General features: G+C 48.4%; 2 protein-coding genes across 3 annotated transcripts; one reads left to right on the top strand and one right to left on the bottom strand.

Moving 5' to 3' along the window:
- The first annotated feature begins 296 nt into the window (after positions 1–296).
- CDCA3 (cell division cycle associated 3) lies at positions 297–6,653 on the top strand. Of its 2 annotated transcripts, none has more exons than XM_090055318.1 (5): positions 297–502; positions 2,389–2,524; positions 4,137–4,427; positions 5,640–5,758; positions 6,210–6,653. In XM_090055318.1, the coding sequence occupies exons 1-5, from the start codon at positions 350–352 to the stop codon at positions 6,351–6,353; spliced, it is 843 nt and encodes a 280-aa protein (XP_089911444.1). In that variant the 5' UTR covers positions 297–349; the 3' UTR covers positions 6,354–6,653. The 2 variants fall into 2 exon arrangements, with proteins under 2 accessions (XP_089911444.1, XP_089911436.1); XM_090055310.1 differs by having other exon boundaries at positions 299–502; positions 5,637–5,758.
- Positions 6,654–6,706: 53 nt separating this feature from the next.
- GNB3 (G protein subunit beta 3) lies at positions 6,707–24,268 on the bottom strand. The gene is made up of 9 exons (XM_090055296.1): positions 15,397–24,268; positions 14,674–14,712; positions 14,363–14,469; positions 14,162–14,225; positions 13,864–14,026; positions 13,694–13,760; positions 10,531–10,732; positions 9,609–9,825; positions 6,707–8,973 (listed from the first exon to the last, which is right to left on the bottom strand). Exons 1-9 carry the CDS (start codon positions 15,451–15,453, stop codon positions 8,867–8,869), a joined length of 1,023 nt encoding a protein of 340 aa, XP_089911422.1. The 5' UTR covers positions 15,454–24,268; the 3' UTR covers positions 6,707–8,866.
- Between the last annotated feature and the right edge of the window lie 35 nt (positions 24,269–24,303).

Below are 24,303 nucleotides of genomic sequence, written 5' to 3'. Positions count from 1 at the left end.
TCACTTGTGGACGGAAAACAAAAGTGACCAATAAGAATGGGATCCCGCGAGCAGCCCGCTAATAGCAGCTCGAGTGCTGCCGGAGCGTGGCTTCGCGGCCCCTCCGGAGCCTCTTTAAATTCCGGCGAATTGGAAGGACCGGGGGGGTGGGACCGTGCGCCTGACTGACGGACAGCTGGGTGGGGCGGCCCGTACTAGTGCAGCCAATGGGGTGCGAATCCTTCTCTAACTGGCACGGCAGCTGTCCAATGAGAGAGCTGAATCAGCGCAGGGCTGGAGGAGCTGGACTTCGGGCGCCTCGGCCGCAGCGGCCAATGGGGGCCCGGCCGGGGCGGGGCGCGAGATTCGAATGCGAGCGTCGCGGCTGTGCCGCTGGGGTGCAAGTCTGGCCATGGGCGCTGCGCCTGCTCGCCCCGCGCCTCCGCCTGGCCCCGGCCCGCGCCGCCCGCCCGTCTGCGACCCGCGCTCGCCCAGCGCCGGCATCCCGCGCACCCCCATCGAGGTACGGGCCGGGGGCGGCAGGAGAGCCCCGCGGCTGCGCAAGGCTGATCTGGAGGGAGCTGGGGTTTTTCGCAATGTTCCTCTCTCTCACTTGCAGCCTTCAGCATTTCAGGCCCAGGAAGTGGCGATTCGGAGGCTGTGCCCTCCCTCCCGGGCTCAGTTGCTGCCTGTGCCCCTCTGCTTCCAGCGTGTCCCGTCCCTCTTGTGGGCCTGGCACAGCTGTCAGCCTCCATAGCAGCTGGCGGCAGCGAGCCCCGCACTTTTCACGATGCGGTTAAAAGAGCATCATTTCGTGAGTTTTAGACTTGCTGCCTACTAGTTTCATGTTGTGGCCCCGAGTTCTTAGCTTCTTGCCAGCTAAGAAGGTGCACTATAAGTGTGTCCATTTATTTAAGCAATTAAATGGCAAAGGTACTGTTTGCTATAGCCTGTTCGTTCTCACGGGCATACCCTTTTCAGTTTCTTATTAACTTTGCATTTGTGTTATACTAGAGATTTGTGAGAGAAGCTGCTCATTTGCTAGATGGCCATCTGGTCTGGGTGGATGACAAGCAACTGCATTAAGCCACACAAAAAAATCACCTAGGATCTTATTTTTTCTTCCTTTTTTAAAAAAAAAAAAAAAAAGGCAACCTTGAATGATTTGATGTACCTCGACTCTTAAGTCTTTCGATATGGTCTTCTGCAACATTTTCACAGGCAAGTTAAGGAAGTATGGGCTGGATGAATGGACTGTAAAGTGGATAGAACGCTGGCTGGAGCATCGGCTTAGAGAGCAGTAATAAATGGCTCGATGTCCAGTTGGCAGCTGGTATCAAGTAAAATGCCCCAGGGGTCAGTCCTGCGGTCCTGTTCAATGACCTGGAAGATGGCATAGAGCGCACCCTCAGCAAGTTTGCAGATGACACTAAGCAGGGGTGAGCAGTAGGGCTAGGATTCAGAATGACTGAGACAAATTGCAGGATTGGGCCAAAAGAAAGCACAAAGTCCTGTACTTAGGCCGGAACAATCCCATGCACTGAGGCTGGGGGCTGCCTGGCTGGGCAGCAGCTCTGCAGAAAAGGAGTTACAGTGGACAATAAGCTGAATATGAGCCAACAGTGTGCCCCATTGCCAAGAAGGCTAATGATATACTGGGCTGCATTGGTAAGTACGTTCCCAGTAGGTCAAGGGAAGTGATTATTTCCCTGTTTTAAGCACTGGTGAAGCCACATCTGGATTAATGTGTTCAGTTTTGGGCCCCCCACTACAGAAAGGATGTGGACAAATTGGAGAGAGTCCAGAGGAGGGCAACGAAAATGGTGAGGGGGCTGGAGGACATGACTGATAAGGAAAGACTGAGGGAACTGAGCATATTTAGTCTAGAAAAAAGGAGAATGAGGAGGATTTAATAGCCTTCAACTACCTGAAAGTGGGTTGCAAAGAAGATGGAGCTAAGCTATTCTCAGTGGTGAAGGCTGATGACAGAACAAGGAGCAATGGTCTCAAGTTGCAGCAAGGGAAGTTTAGGTTAGATATTAGGACAGATTTTCTCACTAGAAGGGTAGTAAAGCACTGGAGCAGGTTACCCAGAGAGGCTGTGGACTTTACATCCTTGGAGGTTCTGAAAACTTGGCTACACAAAGCTTTGGCTGGGATGATCTAATTGGGGATGGTCCTGCTTTGAACAGGGGTTTGAACTAGATGACCTCCTGAAGTCCTTTCCAACCCTAACTTGCTATGATTCTATGACAATTTAAATAAAAAAAGTATCTAATTGGATTTTTTATTTAATCTCAAGCCTACTGTCTTTGCCTATCCTGCTTCTGTCTGCTTTGGTTCCACCTAGATCCTGCCCTTTTGTTTGGTTCCACCTTCCCCTTCAGGTTCCTTTTTTTATTTTCTCAGGTAGAGAAATCCCCACAGAGCAGCCCCCTTCCTGAGCACAAAGAGGAGATGGGAGCAGCTGGACAGAGCCAGAGCTGGGATCCACGATCACCTACCCGTGGCATCTCGCGCACCCCCATGAAAGTCTTGATGAGTGGTAAGCATACATGTTCTCTGGGAATGTGTGTGGGGGTTTTTTGTTTGTTTTGTTTTGTTTTGTTTTTCTCTATGTGTTTCATTTGCCAACTGGCTGGAGGGCTGCACGCAGAGGGTGGTAGTGGATGGGTCCTTCTCAACCTGGAAGGACGAGGGCAGTGGGGTTCCGCAGAGCTCAGTCCTCGGGCCTGTGCTGTTCAACATCTTCATCGGTGATTTGGATGAGGGGGTAAAAAGCACCCTGTTCAAATTTGCTGATGACACTAAGATGTGGGGGGATGTGGGCACACTAGAAGGAAGCAACAGACTACAATCAGACCTACACAGGTTACAGGGGTGGATGGACGAGAATAGGATGGGATTCAACACAGACAAGTGCAAGGTGATGCACCTTGAGAGGAACAACTGGCACCATACCTACAGACTGAGGAACTCCCTTCTTGTCAGCACGGAGGCGGAAAAGGATCTGGGGGTCATCACTGACTCCAAGATGAACATGGGCCGGCAGTGCGGGGATGCAGTCAGGAAGGCCAACCACACCTTGTCATGCATCCACAGGTGCATCTTGAGCAGGTCCGAAGAGGTGATCCTCCCCCTCTATGCAGCACTGGTCAGGCTGCAGCTGGAGTACTGCATCCAGTTCTGGGCGCCGCACTTCAAGAGGGATGCGGACAGCATGGAGAGGGTCCAGAGGAGCGTCATTCGCATGATCAGGGGACAGCAGGGCAGGCCCTATGATGAGAGGCTACGGGACCTGAACCTGTTCAGCCTCCAAAAGAGAAGGCTGAGCAGGGATCTTGTGGCCTGTTATAAACTAGTCAGGGGAGATCAGCAGGCATTGGGGGAGTCGCTGTTCCCCCAAGCAGTGCCAGGAGTGACCAGGAATAATGGTCACAAGCTGGCAGAGGGTAGGTTTAGGCTAGACATCAGGAGGCGCTACTTCACTATCAGGGCAGCCAGGATCTGGAATCAACTTCCAAGAGAAGTGGTGCAGGCTCCTACCCTGGAGGTTTTTAAGAGGAGGTTAGATGAACACCTTGCTGGGGTCGTTTGACCCCAGTACTCTTTCCTGCCATGGCAGGGGGTCGGACTAGATGATCTCCTCAGGTCCCTTCCAATCCTAGAAACTATGAAACATTTTCTTCAGCCCATTTCTTGGGGCTCTTAGCCATTTAGTCCAAGTGGTGGGACTCTGGGCCTTTAGTTCATGGAGAGTGTTCAACACACTTGCAAACTCTTTAGTGATGGTGATCATTTGCCGGGTTCAGTGTTCCTTCTCCCACAGTATCTTAGGTTTTTTTTAGCCCTGAGATATTGGTAAATAATTTGCTTCCATAAGCCTGCTTTTGCTGAGGTAGGTGGATTTACTACTTGTTACCTTTCACCAGAATGTGACTCTGCATTTCTAAGTGGGTTTTTTTTGTTTGTTTGTTTTGTTTTGTTTCTGTGGTTCTTTGCTGAGTCCATTTCAGCTTCACTGTCTCTTATGGAGGGGGTGGCTCTGGTGGGTTTGCAGTGCCTTCATATAAAGGGATCTACATGGGAAAGGGTTCCTTCTCTGCTTGAGTTGCCTCAGCCTTGCTCTTTGTGCCTCCCTTGTCTCTTCTTCCCAGACACCATAAACTGCTTGGTGAAGCAGCTTAGTGAAGCTTTTGGAGCAGAGCTGATGGATCGGGAGTTGCAGCTGGAGCAGCCAGTACCCCAGGGACCAAAGCCTGGAGCTGTCGATGTTCCAGGGAAAGAAGCAAAAGGAAGGAAGGTCCAGGAGGAGAGCTCTGCCAGGGATGCTTCCATGGAGAAGACCTCAGTGTTGGCAGAGGAGGGAGAGAAGCAGCCATCTCCCAGTACTTGTACTGGGGCTGTAATGAGGCCAGCTTGCTTCACAGAGCCTATTTTTCCTTCAAGTGAGTTCATGTGTTCTGTGGCCTTTGCCTGGGTAGGGGTTGGAGATTCACTGGGATGCTCATGAGAACTGAGGGACCCTCCTAGTCATACAGCAGGAGATAAGAATAATGAGGCAAGAAGGCAGGATGTGAAGGTTCCTGTGGGTGCGGCAGGTGGGGCCCATAGCACATATATGAGGAAAGCTGAAGGAATAAGCAATTTGTTTTCATAGAGGGAGCTCTGAGGGAGGTGGGAGGCTAATGTAAGTTGTAAGCAGGTTTTGGAGCGGGGATCAAGCTAACCTAGAGCAGCAACAGGATTGGACCTCCTGCTGCAGGCTGTGAAGCACTAGGGGTGGGAGTGGGGGGAAGGGGAGGGAATGATTCATCTTTGATTTAAGACCAACAGAACCTTGCAACAGAGGTGGAGAAGTAGAGACCCTAGTATTCTGGTATAATATATAGCTTGGATGTGAGAGAGAGAGGGTTCTGAATTCTGCCTAGGACGTGCACCAGCTGCCTCCATGGAGCCCTCTGACCTGCTTTCCCAGGGCAGCTTTGTGCATCTCACCCTGTTCCACAGACATCTATTTTTTTACTTGTACCATGACTACATGTAACTCCTTTCATTCTTTCCCATTTCAACTGAAGCACACCCTCTAGCACCTTTCCCTTGGCTTTGCCACCAGCCCATACTGTTTCTCTTCTGCCTTCTACTTCTGTATTTCAATTGGTTGTTTCAGTGAAGAGGAGGATACCTAACACACTCCTTTCTTTTAAAATAGTCAGTGCTCTTTAACAGGGGGTTTGGAAGTAAAAGATTCCTTCAGACCCAGTCTGGGATGGCAGGCTTTTTTCTCCAGGGAATATGGCTATTGGGTTGAGAAGTGAAAGGGAGAACAAGTATGGAGTGGCTTCCCTATCTGATATAGGAGCACAGGGAAGTTCAACATGGATAGAAATTTCTCTGCGGTTTCTCATGGAGTGGATGTAAGAATGGAGAGGGTATGCAAGCATTGGTACAACTTCTCTTGGACTGTGCTGAGAGTCTTCATAATGGAACAGCTCCGTTGAAAAGATCTGCTGTTACCTGATGTCAGGTCATTGGATTTGATGCCTGGGGATGAGGTGTGGTCTGCTGTGAACAATAAATGCCAGGCAGGGCAATACAAATCTGTGAAACTAGCCTAATAGCTGTGGCTATTGATTTTTGCATGTCTTCATCTCCAGCAGGCAAGCCCACAAGACGCAAAACCAGCAACAAAATCCTAGCAGCCTCTGGTGGTACTGGGCGCTCTCCTCTCATCATCCTCCAGGACGACAATTCCCCAAGCAACCTTGTTCCTCGCCAGGTAATACTTAATGGAGGGATGGGGTTCAGATAAGGGCTAGTATGGGGTTGGAGTCCTCAGTTTCCCAATGCTGCTGCTCCTCATTTGAGAACTTTTGTCTCTTGCTTGGAGACAGAACTCCTGGCTCTTCATTTCCCAAGCCTTTGCTTTGGGGTGGTGACCCAAGCACACAGACCCTTTATTGCTGAAGATTGACACTTGGATGCTTATAGATAGTTCTTTTGTCTCTCTCTTGTCTTATCATGGCATTCCCAAATTGGGCCATGAATCTCCCCAGAAGTCTGGCCTCTGAGCACTTAGTGGCTCTTCTCGGCTCCATCAACTTTTTGGGGACTATGGGGGCATAGAGCTGGGCACAGTATCCCCGTAAGAACTTTCCAGGGCCACAGAGAGGAGCACCTCTGACTTACTTGCCCTCTGTACTCCTTTATTTTTTTTTTCTCATCTCCAGGGCAAGAGGCACCTGTCACTGACTGAGAACCTAGGGGAGAGGAAGGAAGTGACAGCAGAGTCGGGTCGCTGCCTCAAATTGGGGGTTTCTGCCTGGGGTGACTTGAACAAGGAAAACCAGCAGTGTCGTTTGGTGGAGAATTAAAAAGAGCCTCTTTTTCACTACGTCCCTTTTGTATTTCTCAATGGAATTCTTCCAAGGGGAAAGAATCCTGTGGAAGGGCAAGGAAAACCTGGCCTGTGGTCACTTATCCTTTTTAAAACCAAGCCTTTCTGCAGGAGAAGATAAATAGACACGCCCTTTTCTCTACCCTAGTTTTATATGTACCTATGTTTTGTGTACAGGCTTCTGGTCCCTGGCTGTCTTAGTTTCTAAAATCTTGCCATCACTCGCCTCCAATGTATAGTTTCTGTATGTGGTGAATAAATGTATTTTAAAGTTCTCTTTATCTGTCTGGATCTGGTTAAAGCCTCCAGCAGCATCTCATTCATTGCTTTGCCTAGTTCCTTTCCTGCACAGCTGTTGCTGAATCTTTGGGTATAGCTTCAGTGTGAATTTAGTGTTGGCTGTGTTATGGTAACTACCCTTCTGCATGCTTCTAGCTAGGCTAATGCCAGGGGCTAACCCTGCTTCCGCTGGTGAGTGAACTACCTGACATAACTTGTGCACATCTCTGTTCTGTCACAGACAATGTAGCCAGTACAGAAGGAATATTACATCACCTCCAAGGGAAGCCAGCACTGACCTCTAGCAAAGCCTAAGCTATTTGTTAGACTTCCTGGCCTGCTGGGAAGCTACAGTCACTGAAGAAATAAGGACAAAGTGCTGTGTATGAGGAAGTTGAAGTCCAGTACAAAGGGTGTATTATGGCAGGAGTGTCAATGATGGTGCCTGTAGGCATCCAGAGCTGGCCTAGGGTACACATGCAGTGTCAGCCCTGGACAGGGGCCAGCGCATGCTGCAATTTGTAGGACAGGACCCGGCATGTGTACTGCATATAGCATGGGGGGGCTGATCCGAGGCAAGTGCTGCATGCAGTGTCCATGCCCTGTACCCTGACTGGGACCAGTTCCAATTCTTCTTACAGACTGGCCTCATGCATTCAGCCAGCATGCAGAGTCAGTCCAGCCAGGTGCTGCAGGCAGTGCATGCCTTGTGCTGGCTCTGCATTCAAGTCCCAGACTGGTCTCAGTACATAAGCTGTCTAAGCTAGACTGGCCCTGCATGCTGGCTCCGGTGCATGGGGGCATGCTATAGGTCTGATTTGGACCAAACCTGTGGTCTGGGCACAGACCAGACCCCCACCCCTCATTCAAATGAATCTAACACCCCTGTTTTATGGTAACATACCCCATTTTGGAGTGGGCTGTTTGTATGCTGACAATTGCAGTCTCCTTGGCCTGATGCCTACTGTTGCAAGTAAACATATTGGTAACTTGCCCTCTGCTACCTGGGACTCTATAATATTAGGGCCTCTAGCTACAAACCAGGAAGGGGCTGTAGCTTAAGGCAATAGTGAGCACAAATACAGAGCTGCTTGAACCTGCTAAGGAAGACTTAGAAGGTTACTATCTTCTGAGCCTTTCCTCTTCATGTGTTCCAGGAGAGGGCCAGTGTTTCATATGGAAGCAGGGAGAAACTATGCATTATTCTTCCTGTAGAGCTTATCCTGCAGGGGCTATCTCTGCCTCTGCAGGAGCCAGAGTAGAGTACAGTACTTGCACTGTAGTTCTTGGAACAATTCTCTGTAGTGTTTGCAACATCTTAGTGCAGTGAACCTGCTTGAAATGATGTAGTCCATATTTCATTTGATCTCTTTATTGTGCCTGGACTATGATAATTATATCTCTAAAGCAATGACTAAGTGAGGCTACAGGCTAATGCAGGGGAAATACACAGCATATGGGGGTTAGTGACAAAGGGGAGAGAGCAGCTATGGACAGATGATGATAATAAATTAAACATTTGCTGTTCCTGATGTTCCGTATTGGGGAAGAGAAGTTCAGAACCCCATTTAGTACGCTAATGAAATTTGAGCAAAGTGTGGGCTTCTTCCTCTACTACAAACTAGTTGGGATTTCAACTCCTCGCTTAGGAAAGGAGGTTATAATTCCCAAACCAGTGTGCCTGGGTGGTGGGGGAAGGTTTAAGAGCAATCAGTATGAAGGAGGGGTTGGTTGGTTGGTTTGGTGGGGGGGCTTGCACTCCTATAAGGGACTGGGCTCAGATGGAATGGATTTATGCATATGGAGGGAGGTGGTTTTCTAAAGGTGGGTTGTTTAGAGGGATGGATGCCCCTGAGTTGATGCAGGAATAAAAGGGGGCAGAAGGTGCCTTTGGGTATGTATTGTAAGTACCTAAAATCTGTGCAACGGCCACACTTGCGCAGGGTCCTAAAACCTGGTAAAGGCTGAAAGCTGCTATGACTTCTTTAGAATATGGGTAGGGGAGAACAGGCAGTGGAGAGCTCCTATCCCTGGACCTCTCCTCTAGGCCAGGAAGCCCCTGAAAGTGACTGTCATATAAATATAATATGACACAGAGAAATGGCTCTGTATAACGTACAAGTACCAATTGTGCTCTGTTGGTAATGCCTTTCATGTAGGCTCAGTGCTTGTACCCTGCTCTCAGTATTTCTCCCCTCCCCATAATCCTCTTCAGTTCCAAATCTTCAGGAAACTATCCCAGGAGCCGGTAGCCACGGCCATGCCATCTGCTGTCACTCCGAGACAACTCACCCTGTTGTCGTGGCCAGAGAGGATTCCTGATGGAAAGAGAAAAGACTTCACCAAGGGGGAAGGCTCAGGGGAGTAGTGCTGTACTGCAGGCTCTTGATCTAAAAGTGCCTGCACCCCTTGTATGTACTAGGTTGGCTCCTACTAGGGACCTGGATCCGGACCCAGCCCACGTCCCAGATTCAAAAATAGGCAAACCCCAAGCATCAGATAAATAGTAACCTGCCCAGCCTAGGAGTGTGGATGTTTTGCTGAGGGTTGAAGGTGCACACATTCCAGAAGTGTTTGATTACCAGTGTGGTTCTCAGCCTTTTCAGATTCAAGACATATTCCCTAACTTTGCTGAATTTAGCAGCACCCGATTTCAAAGACTCATTTAACTTTTTTTGCCTATGAAAAAATACTAAAGTAATTCTTCTGTTGCAAAAAAACCCCCAAAAAAACCCAACCAGTCCAAATATTTTTGATACTGTGGACTCCTACTATTTGAAATCTCTAGGTTTATCTTGTGAATCATGCATAGGTATTTGCATACCCAACAGTGCTGATCTTGCATGGCGCCCCATGGCACCCTTAAAAGAATTTCATGGCACCTTTAAAAGGATCTCTTGGGACCCCAGCTGAGAATCACCAATATTAGTAGGCATTTCCTGAACTGACTCACCTACACGCTCCCCCTTCAGGGAGTCCCAGATGTTGCAGTTAAAATCATCATATCCAGCCATCAGGAGACGTCCACTGCGGGATAAGGCAATTGATGTGATTCCACAGATGATGCTCTCGTGAGAATAGACAGTAAGCTCCTGATCTGCCCGGAGGTCAAAGAGGCGGCAGGTGGCATCATCTGAGCCAGTGCAGATTGCCTCGCCATTGGGGAAGAACTGAGAGGGAGAGACAACACCATTCAACCAGGGGAAATTATCCTGTCCCAGAGTACCCAGCTTGGGTCCTCTGCAGTTTTTGACAACACTCTTTGTTCTTGACAAGCAAGTCCCCTGTCATTCCAACTGTGGGCTCCATGTAAATGAGGGCTGTTAAAGATATGGCCCATGGGCTGAATCTGTTTGCGCAGGCTGCCTCTGACATCAGTGTGCTCTGAGCAAGTCTAGCAGGCCGGGACCCACTGACAAGACAGGCGTTGTTGTCCCCCATACATGTTAGCTGAGAATGTTGCTGTTTGGCATGAGTTAGGGCTCGGAACGGCTCATTCATAGTCTCAGCACTAAGGGGGCTTTTAAGAGAAGCAGAAACTTAGGTATCAAACAGCAGTTTTGAGAATGCTAGTGGGGTCTGAAAGTGGACTTTGTGTCTAAACATCCAAACAGATCTTTCAGGATCTGGACCTCAGACATTAAATGACTTGCCCAACCTCCCACAGTGCAGCAAGGACTTGAACTCACATCTTCTGTGTGTCATGCTAGCACCATAAAACGTGGCTTATCCTTTCCCTTAGTTGTGGTCTTCCATATGCAACAATGATAATACTCTTTAATCTTGCCCTGCAGTCTCATCTGCCCCTAAACATTTCAGTCCTGGGCCATGCACCAATGTTTCTATTGATTCCACTCAACAGACCAAATACATACACAAATGGCATTGATGTCAGACTCATGCCCTGAAAATGTTTGACGACAGGTTCCCTCCCGCACGTCCCACAGCTTAGCAGTGGCATCACAGGCTCCAGAGATAAAGAGATTGAAATCTGGGGAGACAGCCAAGCTCATACAGTCTCCAGTGTGACCCAAGAACACTGTCTTCTGCTGTCCTGTTTCAATATCCCAGAGTGCACTGTAGGGGGACAAGAAGAGAGTCCTCAGGGAAGTATTAGGATCATGGGATAGTTGGAGCTAAACCCCTTTGAGGATGTTTATGAATGACCCTATTTTAAAGGAAAGAAACCATGATGGTAAAGGACACTTTTACCATTTGAGCTGAGGTAGCAGCTGGAAAACCCCTTAGCACCCATACAGTTGTGTTAGTAGGTCTTGTAGTCTGTGGCCAAGGGGATGTTGAGCTAATTCAGGCAAGACCAACACTAGAAACTTTGGCTGATATAGCAGCGTCAGTCAGGGGTGTGATTTTGCCAATGCCTCTACAGTGATGGAAGCTCTAGTTTAGATATACTTATACTGGCAAAGAAGTACTGCAACAGGTATCAACAGACAGCTATAAATGCCCAGACACTTGGAAACTTCCAAGGCTATTATATTAAGATTCAATTGAACATGGAATATTGAAAAGAAGATGACTTTATTAATGTTGTATTAGCAAGCTAGATAACACTTTCTGCCTTCAGAGTGGTTATTAATGCAAAGGATGGGGCAGGTCTACAAGTTGAGAAATCCTGAACCTTGGGGGACACTTCATATCCTGGTTTCCTCTGGTCCAAGTGGCCAGACAAACAAAGACTGTAAAGGGTATAAAGCCTTGGTCTGGAGTCAAGGGACACAGCTGCAATCCCAGACCTAACTCAAGCCCTGGCCCTCCAAGGCCCCATGTCAATGACAGGCAACATCTGAGAAGTGGCATGTCCCTGTTGCATTATTTTCTCTTATGTGTATGTCTTGCAATAAATGCTACTGTGCTTTGGGAAAGCTGACTGGTCACTGAGTTTATCTGGTATTATCCTTGACAGACAGCAAAACCTGGCTGGGGATAATCACAAGGGTAGGTGCAGTATTAAGGGAAAGAGTTGTAGGTCCTCCCTTCACAAAGTTGGTGGATAAAGGCCTAAGATCTTGAGTATGCTGCCCTGAAAGAAACTATGAAGGAGAAACAAGGATGAGCTTTGCCCTGAACCTGTGACATATTTTGCTCACTGAACTGGTGTGCATGACACTGGAAAAAAAGCTGTTTGATATCATGTGCCTCAATACAAGGAGAGTTTGCTAGTGTCAACCTATCCCAAACTGGAAAGATACAGCCCAGGAAGGAGTGAAGAATATGACTTCTGTCTTGCTGCCACCTGCTGCCACTTTCTCTCAAGGTGGGCCTAAATGACAAAGGTTTGCTGGCCTAGCTTCTGGACTTAGGCATATGAAAAATATCGTAAGAACATAGGGCTGGAAGGGGCCTCCTGGGCCACTGTGTCCAGTCCCCTATGCCTGCAGGAAATCAATTCCTCAAGGTTTCTCCAAATCACCACTCCAAGCCCTCACAACTACAAAGCATCATACCAGAAATATCGAGATCAACCTATACAGAGGAAGGCGAAGCCCTCCACAGTCTAGGCCATGGGTCAGCAACCCCTGGCATGTGTCCTGAGCATGGGGCACGAGGCCATTTTGCTTGGCACACTACTGCCAGCCCGGCTCCATGCACCTGCGCATCTGGTTCTGTGTGTTTGTCTGCCTCTGTCTGGTTCTGTGCGTCTGTGTGTGCACACGTGTCTGGTTCTGGATGTGTGTGTTTGTCTGTTCTGGGTGTGTTCTGGTTCTCTCTGTTTGTACACATGGTTCTCTGTGTGCACATGTGTGTGTCTGGTTCTCTCTCTCCTCTTTCTCTTTTCTGTCTCTTTTTTCTCTCTCTCATTGCAACATGATCAACAAAAAAGGAATACACAACAACAAAGGCAACATTTATGTAATATATTTATATATTAAATATACTAATATCCAATGCGACCTTCCATGTCCCTTTTTCCCCCCAACTTCATTTTGTTTTTCTGGCATGCTGGCACTCTTGGCACCTTCCAAGGTAGACATTGTGGTTTTTTCAGCACTCCTGCCAAAATCTAGTTGGTTTAATAAAAGATATCACCTCTACTACAAATCCTGATTGTTTTTTCCTCTAAACCAATACCGCTACAATATGGATACCTGCCACATGGAAAATATCAAATTTTAGCAGATTTTTTTTTTAATTAAATCTTCGTAATTTCACAAGGAAGCAACTTTGACCACCTGAATCCTGAGATACTGCTCCTACCTTTGTTCAAGGTAATATACATCATCATAGACCCTCTCAACAGAGCTCAAAGAACCTTACCAGCTAAGAAATGCCTGCCCAGAGGAGTACTTTATCTACTGACTCCTCTGTAAAATCCTATGAAATATGAACTTTCATTTCTATCCAGAAGAACTTTTACAATCTTTTCTCCGATGCCTGATGAAGGTTGTTTGTGCCTGAAAGCTTGCAATTAAAGATTTTTTGTTTTTTGCAAACATCTAGATGGTCTAATGAAAGACCTCACCTCTACTACAAGTCTTGATTGCTTATGTCAGCAAACAAATTCTCTAAATCGGGGGTATCAAAGATACAAACCACCAGCTGACTTCGGCCCATAAAGCCACATCATTCAGCCCTGATGCTGGCTGGCCCTGAGCAGCCTTTATCCAGCCTGTGAACTGGTCCCATGCTACTCATCTGGCCCATTCAGGGATGTGGTTTACTGCTCAGCAAAAAAACTCTCTGGAATAAGCTGCATCTCCACTAGGGGGCTCTGGCAAAAAGTCTTCGCTGGAAAACCCTTTGCACTGTGAATTGATCTTTAGTAGTGACAGTTAAGGACTAAGAATCATCGATTTTGTTAAAAATATACTCTTTGGATTCATGTTCTTTGCCTGCTGGATGTCCTAGGATCACATTTTCAATTTTCCTTGACAAGTACAAATGCTAGAAAACTGCATTACAAAGGTTAACAGTCTCACATGATTTAGAACAAACATTCAATATTGTGAGATTCTCAACAGGAGATTGCAACCCAGAAGTCTGGTTGTGCTGCATGGTTCAGGGAAAGGTATCACTCACCATGTGGTGTCTCCAGAACTTGTTACAATATTATTGTCATCCAGGAATCGGCAGCAGGAGAGGTACCCTGGAGAGCAGGAAAAACAGGGCATGAGATTTGTTGTATGAAATGAAAGTGAGGTTCAGGGAGCAGGAAAAGCCTGGTTGGCAGAGGTGTGGAGGGCACTCACCTGTGTGGGCAGAGAGCTCCCTGCTCACTTTGACATTGCCTTCACGGGTCTTGAGGTTGTAGATGGAGCACATGTTGTCAAGGCCCCCACAGGCCACAAAATTCCCTGAAGGGGCATAGGCACAAGTCATGACCCAAGATGAGCGGAGAGGGATGGCATGAACCTGTGCAGAAATGAAACAGTCCCAGACTTTCTTACCAGAAAGAATGGAAAGGATCCAGACAAGAGCACTGACTATGGTGTGAACCCTTCCAGCCACAGGTTCCTCTGCCTGTGGGTATATCCACCCAGTTCTTACCTTGTTGGTTGTGTACGTGTCCCACACAATCAATTTCCCATCTTGTGAGGCACTCACCAGGAGTCTATGAGAAAGGAACCAGAATGCACTAGCGTCCCCTCTCTCAGTGAGCCTGATGGCATCATCTCTTCCATCAGAGCTCCCTTCCTTGTCATGCATCACCCCACCTTCCTTGGGCCACCAACCATGCATTCCACTCACTTGGAGTCTGTGGACCAGTGCATAGCATAGATCTTGGCCAGGTGTCCACGAAGTGTTCTTCGTGTACGCATCTGTATGCGTCCGACCAGCTCCACCCCGGATGCAATCTGGTGCGGGGATGGGGGACAGAGTTGGGGATTCCCCCCAAGGAAAGAGAAGATTAAACTGGCCCAAGAGTGTAGGGTCTTTTCCCCTCCCCATGTCTCCCATGCCACCATCCCTTTCCAGTCTGTTCTGGGTAGTCTCCCTGGGGAGGTTATTGCTAATTGTCGCATACACACCCAGCCTAGGTTCATTAACACTTGCCCTACCTGAGCAAGTGATGTGTCAGCACATGCTTTCCGTGCATCCTGCAAACAGGAAGAGACAATCAGCTGGATGAGGAGTGAGAGGGAAAGACAAGAGCCAGAACAAGCCTTAAAAGACAGTTGCGTGAGGATGAGAGAGACCCAGGCTCAGGCTTTAAGAACCCCTTCAGAGTCGCTTCAGTTGGAAGCTCTTTGGGGCATGAAGCTCATCTATTTGTCTAGGGTTTCCACAACACCCAGCACCTTGGAGTCCAGGTGCATGCCTATGGTTCCTAGACACTACAGCAATATAGGTAATAATATGGGCAAGCTAGAGATCAAGCAACTCTCCTTCAGCCCATTATAAATGCCCTTCTACTTCTTCACCCAGGCACAGACCCTCCACTGTGGCTGCACGTCCACCGCCTCCAGACTACAAGGGAGACTAACTCCTGGCATGGGGACAGAGTTTTTTAATTCTCTGAGTATACCAGGCCCAGGGCACAGCCCTTTCCTAGCTGCCCAGACTTATCCCCAGCTCTCCTGCTCACCCCTTCCCCCTGTTGTGAGGACTCCTCGCTTATTCAGTAGGGTTTAGCAGTTGGAGAAATCAGCTCCAGTACAGCTGGAGGAGGGGGGCTCCTTTGGAAATTCCTTGCTGGGGGAGGAGGAGGGGATCTCCTTTAAGTTGCATTTTCCCTGGGTTGATGGGCCCTTTGGCTGGTTCCCTTTCATTTCCAGGGTTACCGCAATCTGTTTCTTCAGTTGCTCAGCTTCCTGCTTCATCTGCTCCATTTCACACATCTTGATTGTCTAGTGATGGGTCCTCCACTCAGAGAAGTCTGAGGCCTAAACAGACCAGAATAGGGAGAAGAGGCAGGAATACCAGAAGCCACCCATTAGAAGGGCTTCTGGGTTCTAGCAACTCCCATTGCTTAGGATCCCAAAGGGTTTAAATACTGCTTGTACACACTGAATACTTTGCACACCTACTAGGCATCTTGGGGTGAGTGGGAGGGTGAACCTAGCAACTATTTAATAGCAGATTTTGCTGGGGATGAAACAAAGAATGTTGTGCACAAATGAAATTACTTGGGAAGCGAAGAAAGAAGAATAGATTCAGGAGATTTGGCCACGAGAATGGCGTGAACCTCCCAACTTATGGGAAGGGTGGGAGAGGACCTCTTCAGCCCACTCTCCCAGTCCTCAGAATCTCAGTGTTGTACCTCCCCTGAGAGCATCACAGAGCAGTGATTCTCAACAAGGGTGCTGTGGCATGCTGGGGTGCCTTGAGATCTTTCCAAGGGTGCTACAAGGTGCCACACCGTTAGGTGGCAAACATGATTCACAAGATTAAACCCAGAGTTTTCAAAAAACACTTTAACCTGTTGTGGTCTTTCTCTTTGCAATGAAAGAATTGCTCAGTTATTTTTCCATAGTCAAAAAATGAGGGAAAGCGAGGACTTGGCAGTCTCCAAGGGGTACACTGAGTCTAATGAGAAGTGCCTTAAATCTACAAAGGATGAGAACCACTACCCTAAAAGCACAGTGAGGCTCTGGGATCTGTACTGACTTGCAAGGAAGAGTGCCCTCTACTGATTCATTTAACCCAGAAGTATCAAGCTCATCTGGCCCACAGTGGTGTGTGGCTAGTCCATGGGTTGGATCAGGCCCACAGACTGGCCCTGTATGCTGAATCCAGCATGTGTTCTGGAGGGGCTCCCACACATTGGGCATGTCCCAGAATAGCCAGTCCAGGATTGTGCTGTATGTAGTGCATGCTCCAGCCAGTCTGACACTGTGCCACATGACACAGTGCAGGTTCACTCCATGCTGGATCCGGCGTGTGTCCTGGAACAGCTGGACTGAGTGTTGCACACGTCATGGTGCTGCCCGTTCCAGAACCACGCGGCCCACTCTGGCCACTCCAGCACTGTGCTGACTGCTCAGGGACACGCACTGGATCTGACATGGGCAGACGTGTATCCTGGAGTGGCCAGAGTGGGCATTGCATGCATGCTGAATGTTGCCTGTGGATTAACTCCAAGACCCAGAGCCAGCGTTGAGAGCTGGATGATAGGCTTCTGTGGGCTGGATCCAGCCCACAAGCTGTATCTTTGACATCTCTGATCTAACAATCCCTGCAGTTTACTTGAAACTTTTGCCCCCCTCCCCCTTCCATGATTCTAGTGCCTTACTCACTCCGTACATCCCATCCTGCCTCATCTGTGCACACCTGCCCTTTGTTGGCTCAGTATTTTCCTGAGGAAGGTGTCAGATTCCAGGACAGGCCCTGTGTGTTTTGCATTTCATCTTTGCTGGCACAGATCTCTCTCAGGTTTGGAGATTTCCCCAGGTGCAGTAGCATGGCATTAGTGACAGACCCGTTCACCAGGAGCAGGAAAGGGGCCCTGGAAGGACTTCTGCTTCCAGCATTGAAGGACCTACACTGCCCCATTCTGGTCATCTGGGAAGGTGTTACCTTCGCACTGCTTGAGGAAATGGTTTCTTTCAGTGACTAGTTTTGTCCTGGTGCCTTGAGGGATGGGGCTCCAGTCCCCATCACACAGGCTAATGGTGCCTCAGCTCCTTTCCTTAGGCTCAGTCCCAGCCCATTTCCAGTGGACCTCCTAGGGCACTTCTTGGACACATGAACAGCTCCAATGTCCCTTCTTTTGTGCAGCTGCTCTGGTTTAGCTTGTGAACCTCTCCCCAGAGCTCAAACCCTCTGGTACCCTGAACGTTTGAGTGGCCTTCCCTGAGCTCCCCCAGGGATAGTCACCTTTTCAAATTCCTGAAACTCCTTCTGAGAGTCCAAAATACAGAAGACAGATCTCATCCTTCATTAAAAAGTGGGTTTCTTGTCCTTTTTTCTTTTGAAGAGCCTTAATAATAAGATACAGTGGGCGCATCTACATGTGAACACTTACTGGGCAGTAATTTAGGTTACTGCACAGTAACTGAAAATTACTACACTGTACAGGCGTGCATCTACACATGTGCACCCATACGGTATAGTAACTGTGGCAACTTATGCTGATTTCGGCTTAAATTTGCTACCTGCATGCTACCACGCTGTAACACCTGCATGTGTAGATACTGGCTTAGAAGCTGCTTACTGCACAGTAAATTTATGTGTAGACACACTCAGTGTTGCAGGTGGGGGAAGGTTGTTGGTTTTGGCTTTTCCTATACAGTCCTCAGGGCAGGCTATAGGGTCCAGGAAGGCCAGGATAAAATGACCTAATTTCCAGGGGCATTCATGATTGTGTCTGTGAAGGTCCTTGTCACTTGGGCTGGTTCAGAGGCCAGGTGGGTGACCCAAAGTCCCCCACTACTGGCTACAATAGTGCAATGGTCAGCGCCACAAACAGGAGAGAAAGCAGGAGAGAAAGCATGGAGCTGCAGGAGAGAAAGCATGTTCTTGTGCACAAGCCAAGTGACTGATCTTCCCCCTGCCCCCTGCCTGGATGGATTGTGATACTCAGCAGATGTTTTGTAAGTAATTCTCCTTGTGCACTAAAGTGCACCAGAATTGACCCCGAAGCATGTTCTGTGGCGGGGGAAGGGGAGGAGCATGGTGGAAGGGGCAGGACATGATTGGATGTGACCCTCCAAGTCCCAGTTATTAGGAAAATTATACCTTAACTAAATATTGGTGATCCTGAACAGAGTCCATTCTGAGGGCCAGCCTCCTTCAGCAAGTGGCCAACTGTAGCCTATAACATTTTTAACATCTTCCCCTCATCCAGTTCTCAGTCCCCAGCCTCAGCAAAGTCATGGAGACTGCCCAGCTCTCATCAGCTGCTCACCCTTGCACCTAGCAGGAATTATTTCCTTTTCATGTTGCATGGATTCTGCTCCGCATCCTGGCACAACTCTCCTTCCTTCTCTGTGGTTTAGATTGCCTCTCTCTTCTATGAGCAGCCCTGAATTCTGGATCCACCACTTTGGTGGAACCTCTCTCACTGCCTCATTTCCTCTAGTCTCTTCTGTGGGATCCTTGTGGGTTCAGAAGCAGGCTCCTGATGAGATCCTGACTTTAAGGTTTTTTAAGAGCTTGGTCAGAACAACGGAAGCTTCCTCCACAGTCTTTAATCTCTAGCTCCCCAGTCCGTGTTCATCTGAGTCCCCGCCATGGGCACTGACTAAATGGAATTTTGTCTCTATCGTTCTCTTCGTGTGAGACAGAGAGCTTCTTTCTTTCTTTTCCTTTGCAACTCCTAATCCATTGAGAGCAACCTCATGGGGTTCTCTTCCGCACAGCCATCCAGCCCATCTCTAATCTCACCTTACACATTATTCATCCTTCCCTTTCTCTGTTTTATCTATCTATCTACCTATAATATAGAAAGCAGCTATGTGGGAAGTTACGTAGCCTTTTGAGAGGGTTTCTGGCCTGGCAGGAGGATCAAATGGGCAGAGACACACAGTCAAGGAGAAATGGATAGAACTAAATATAGAGGAAGAGGCTGTTTCTTGGGCTCAGGTCCCCATCAGAATCTTTAAATCCTTTTGAGGGAACACTCCAAATAAAGTCTCAGAGTAGTTTAGAAAGACAAGAAGCCACAGCTGAAGGCAACAACTCTACCTTCCTCTACAGAGTCTCCATCCTGTATCATCCCAAAGTGCTTTACTGAGAATGAGTCACCCACCTGGCACTGAAAAGCAGCTGCCTGTAGGGAGGAACACAGCAGGGGCAGAATTCTATTTCACCCCACTGAAGGCCAAAGTACAGCTTGTAGCCAATTCTGAGTTTCCTGACTGAAGTGCAGGAGCAATTCTGTTACACTCTCCAGACACATAAGTGCTTCCATTACAGGACTAAGACAACAGCCTTACATCTCTGGAGACGTAACCTTTTCCTATAATGGTAGTACATACATGCCTGGAGGGAGAAGAGAATCACTTCTACACATTAGTCAGGAAACTCAGATTTGGTTGCAAGCTGCACTTCAGGTGGTGCATAAGGGGAAGCATAATTCTGCCCCAGGTGTTTAAGAGCAATCAAGAACATGGTCTTTGGTTCTCCCAAGCTTAGTGGTCTGTTGGGCTAGCAGGGATGAAGCATGCCAGTTTCAGTAGCACTGGCTGGCATTGCCTGTCTGATGCTGTGTGAAAACCTAGGGCAGGAAATGGAGGGGCATCCAGTCCCCAAACTGAATCAGCACAGAAAATTGAGGGCAGCAGAATGGATTTCTCTCACATTAGAGTCTAGTGCAGATGTCAGAGGTAAGGCCTTGCCTTTGTTGAAAATGCTAAAGAAGCAATGCAACCCTGACTGACCCCATTTTTCAGGAGTGATTAGGAATTTGGTGCATTTTTTTTTTGGGTGCTCTGCTTTATACATCTTAAAGGGCCTGATGTACCACAGAGGACACAGTGGACACTCAACACTTTCTTAAAGGTAGACCCCCTTTCAGTCATTTCATAGTGGCCACCCAAAAATTGAAGAATCTCAAATCATCGATTGCATTTGAGAATAAGGCTTGACTTTGCTTAATGGCTCAAATGAAAACTGCCATTTGCAATAGCACTGTACCCACACCCCGTGAAGGCATGGATCAGTACTGCCATGGAAGGCCCTCTAGTCTTCATGAAATCACCCAGGTCCCACAGCAGCACAGGCTTCCTGATCAAGTTGGTAGGGTATCCAAGTTAGCCTCTTGTTCAGATGCCCCCTCTTTCAAATGCCTCCACTGCCTTCCCCTGTTTCACTGTATCAGGTTCCAGTGTCTTGTCTCCTCCTTCTGAGCTCTCAGACAGCTGCTCCTTCTGGTCTTACTGCTCCTGTCTTTAGCAGTGTTTCTCCTCCCAACCCCATTGCTTCAGTGATTCTACAAACTTTCCTGTGCTGAGCCTCCTACACAGAATGACCTCCAGGAAAAAATACCCTACAGCTACCTCCGATGGCCATCATGCCTACAGGTAACCAGCCAAATTATGACAGCTTAGTGACAAGTAGACTCTCACTGGCCATTTGTATATTTGCAGTTAACTGAGGACATGTAACTTTGTATAAAAAACATGTCTGCTTAACTGTCTCACTGTCTGGCCCCCTCATTTTTCATTTGTATTTGTAGCCTGGTGGCTCTTCAGGGCAGGGATTGTCTTTGAGGCTAGAAACAGATGTTACATTTGTCCTAGGACCTGTTGTGCCTGTTTGTCCCAGAACAGAAAAGTCCTGGGATTGGCGCGTACACACATCACCCTAATCAGGGTTTGCAGAGCAGCTGAATGCACTGCTGCATTTCTGCCATTAATTCAAGGATGCAATCCAGGGACAATCATTCAGATGTACTTTACAACATCCCAGGACAAACTGCTAGCACTTCATATGCCATGAAGCTTTTTTGGGTTTGTCCTGAGACAACAGATGTGGGCATCTGAACAACGGCACTTTGTTCCAGGAGAAAATGGCTTCTCCCGGACAAACAATACATCTGCATGTAGCCTGAGGGTGTTGGTTCAGCACTTAGCAGAGACAGGTCATGAACCTAACTGAAGTGGGGAGATTTTGCTGTACCAAGAACGTGAAACAGCACACAGATAAATGGAGATAGCTCTGAGGGGAGTGCTCACATGCTTGCCACACAGACCTCTACCACCTTGCTGGGATACCAGGGCCAGTGCTATCACCCAGGGTAGGAGGCCTCCTATTGAGTCATCCAAACCACCTCATCCTGCTTGAATGAGGATTGGGACTCATGGGACATAGTGGCCCAAGTGATGATGTGGAAAGTTCAGCCTTCCAGTTTATAATTCCCCTGGATCACCTCATCCACACTGGGGAGAGGGCTACCTCTCAGCAGATGTTGGGGAGCTGTAAATAGATAAACAATAGGCGTGGAAGGGTGGGGATTAGTAAGGGAGGTCACAGGGTCCCTGCCAGCATAATCTCTAGGCCATCAGTTCATGCGTGTCCTGGTGACCCTAAGCTTCCTGCAGAGCCGGATAGAGAGATGATCTCCCTGCTCTGCAACAGAGATCAAAGGGCAGAAAAAAATTGCCCTGATATGTTCCTCTCTTGGTAGGCTCCTTCTCCATACAGGCTAGAAACTGGCTGCAAAGAACCAAGCAGAATCGATGTGTAGGGTCAAACTGAGGGTGTCAGTCCCATTTGCCTATGAGGGGATGTGAAGGTCACATAGTCCTATGATACACAGGACACTTGTATAAATTCCTCTTTGAGGGAAGGTCCATATCCTGTCTGCCAGCACTTCTTCAGTAGAGCGGTTGATCCTAACCCCAACCTCCATCCTACTGAGAATTTCCCTTCCTCATGCCCCACACACCCATGTACAGAGCAGGACCCAAACATGCAGAGGACCCTCAAACCTGCATAGAAGGTCATGTAGCCTGATGTACTGGGAGATACCAACCCCTAGATCCAGACTGAGCAGGTGGGATCAGGATCAGGAGCAAGGGAACAGCCTTACCGTGGTCTGCAGGGTGAGGCAGTTGCGATCTCTGTCTGAGATGGATTCCCTTGGACCTCTGGGAATTGGCTCCCCCACCTCAGCTGGGAGCCACTGATTGCACTGGGATTCCCCCTCAGTCCTTCCCGTCCTAGTGCCAACTGTCCACACGCTCCGTACCCTTCACTCTCTCTCAGTGTCTCAGTCTCTCTCAGGACTGATCTCCCCATGGGAAGCTCTGTGTGTGTGTGTGTTGGGGGGGGGGGCGGACAGGGGAGGGGAGGGCTGATTCCAGGAGCAACGTCAGGCAAATTAAATCAGACACCAGTGACTTGGGGAAAATCGGATTGGCACTTAATGCAAAGCAGGTGGATGGGGAGGGGATGGAAAGAGGCAGGAGAGGAACATGCTGTTTCTGGAGAGAGAAAAAAAAATCATTGCGAAAGGATTGGACTCTGTTTGCATTAACAACCAGCTAATACAGGGAAGATTAGGGAGAAAGAGCTGGGGTCCTAGTTCCTGATTGCAGGACAGGGGGCACCTGTATGCACTGCATCCCGGAGGCCTCTCCTTATAAGGGGACAAGGCTCAGTTCCTAACCTGTTAGGAAAAGGAAGTTGTGACTGTGCTCATATTGGCATCCTGGCCTCCTGTGAAAGGATTCCTTCTTTCTGAGGGATCATATCCCTGAGAGCAGTAAGCAGCAGCTGGTGGAGGAAACCCCTGTCACTACAGGGTGAGGGAACAGGGCTGGTACAAGGTGGTTTGCTCAAAGGCCTTTTGGCAGCTGCTCTCCTGGGATGCTATGCGGGGATTATCTTGGCCTCAATCTCTTTTAATCTCCCCCGCAGCTTTAGCCCAAGCCAGAGATAAATACCTTTTAATGGCTCTTATCTGACGTCAGGAAGCCATCAGTCTAATCACCCACGCTACCTTTGGGCAGAGCCAGCCACGACTGCAAGGCAGCAACTGGCCACCTCAGGGGAACAGGTGGCCAAAGTGAAGGCTCTGTCCTGTCCAGCTGCCAGCGTGGGAGTCTTCTCTGAATAAGAAAAAGTTATTTAAGAGGAAGGGGATTTGTTACCACTAACAGATGGAGAAAAGGAACCTGAACCATATGGACAACAACTCTTCTCTAATGCCAAGCCTAAGAGTGAGAGGCATAAAAAAAGAGGGAATGTTGTCAAGAGCAGTGGAGAATGAGCAACTGGCTTCCATGGATAAGCCTGAGAGCAGCTTACCAACATGGCAAAAGGCTTGGCTGCATGAGCCCAACTCCCTGTCTTTCAAAGCACACTAGGATGAGATTAACTGCGTGCAGCAGCATCAGTTGGGTCAGGTCAGGGAGCCAGCAACTGTGTATTGAACAGAGTCATTCATACCATGACAGCCCCCCACCCCAATGTCTGTTCTGAGCCCCCAGCAGATGGTTTTGCCAGTGCCCCTTACTCCTGTCCTGCAGCTGTTCCTGTTCAGGGCTCTCCACATGGCCTAGCTGATGCTCTCAGGTATGTCCCAAAGCCCTTCTTGCTGCAAGTCTTGGGTCCTCCCACAGAGCTCTGCCTTTGGTTTGTGAATCTCATGCAACATAGGTTGCTCTCTGGTTCTAATCCCCCCAGGAATAGCGTCATTGCGCTTTTTGATACTCTGTCTCCAGCCCTCTCATTCTCTCTGCCTACAATATAATCCAATCTCTGGATGTTAATCCCCTGGGTAGCGAGAGCAGATTGTCCTTATGCCAGTCTGGAAAATGACAAAAAATATAGTCGCCCTGCTCCTCCCCATGTGGAAGTGATGATGAACTTGTGTTGGGCAGTGAATGTCCACTGCCCCTTGTCACAGTAGGTGGTCCCCAACCTCCCAAGAGGGCAGTCCCAGCAGAGTGTGGCAATCTGTCCTCCACCCCACCATGTTTATTTGTTGTCAGGGAAGGCATAAGTCTCCAGAGCCCTTGTTTTCCCTCTTCTAGGGTTGAGCCTGCCTCTATCATTTGTTAATTAAATTTCTCCATCATTCTCTCCATTGCTCTCTGGACAAACCCACAACTCCCCATCACATTTTGTATTCATTATTTTTTCCTTTATTTTATACACTCATAAGCCATGACCTGCCCTCTGTTGATTCAGTCTAGGGATACTCTGGCCTGAAGGAATTTTAGATGCTACTGTGGTTCCCATTTCAAATCCCCAAACAACAAGAAAATCCCCTGCCCCCAAAATCCTAAGAATCCCTCCTT

The sequence above is a fragment of the Crocodylus siamensis genome, chromosome 1 (assembly GCF_052110815.1).
Source record: "Crocodylus siamensis isolate JL-2025a chromosome 1, ASM5211081v1, whole genome shotgun sequence".
Classification (NCBI taxonomy): domain Eukaryota; kingdom Metazoa; phylum Chordata; order Crocodylia; family Crocodylidae; genus Crocodylus; species Crocodylus siamensis.
The sequence above is the reverse complement of the archived record's forward strand: the minus strand, read 5'-3'. Positions and strand labels throughout refer to the sequence as shown.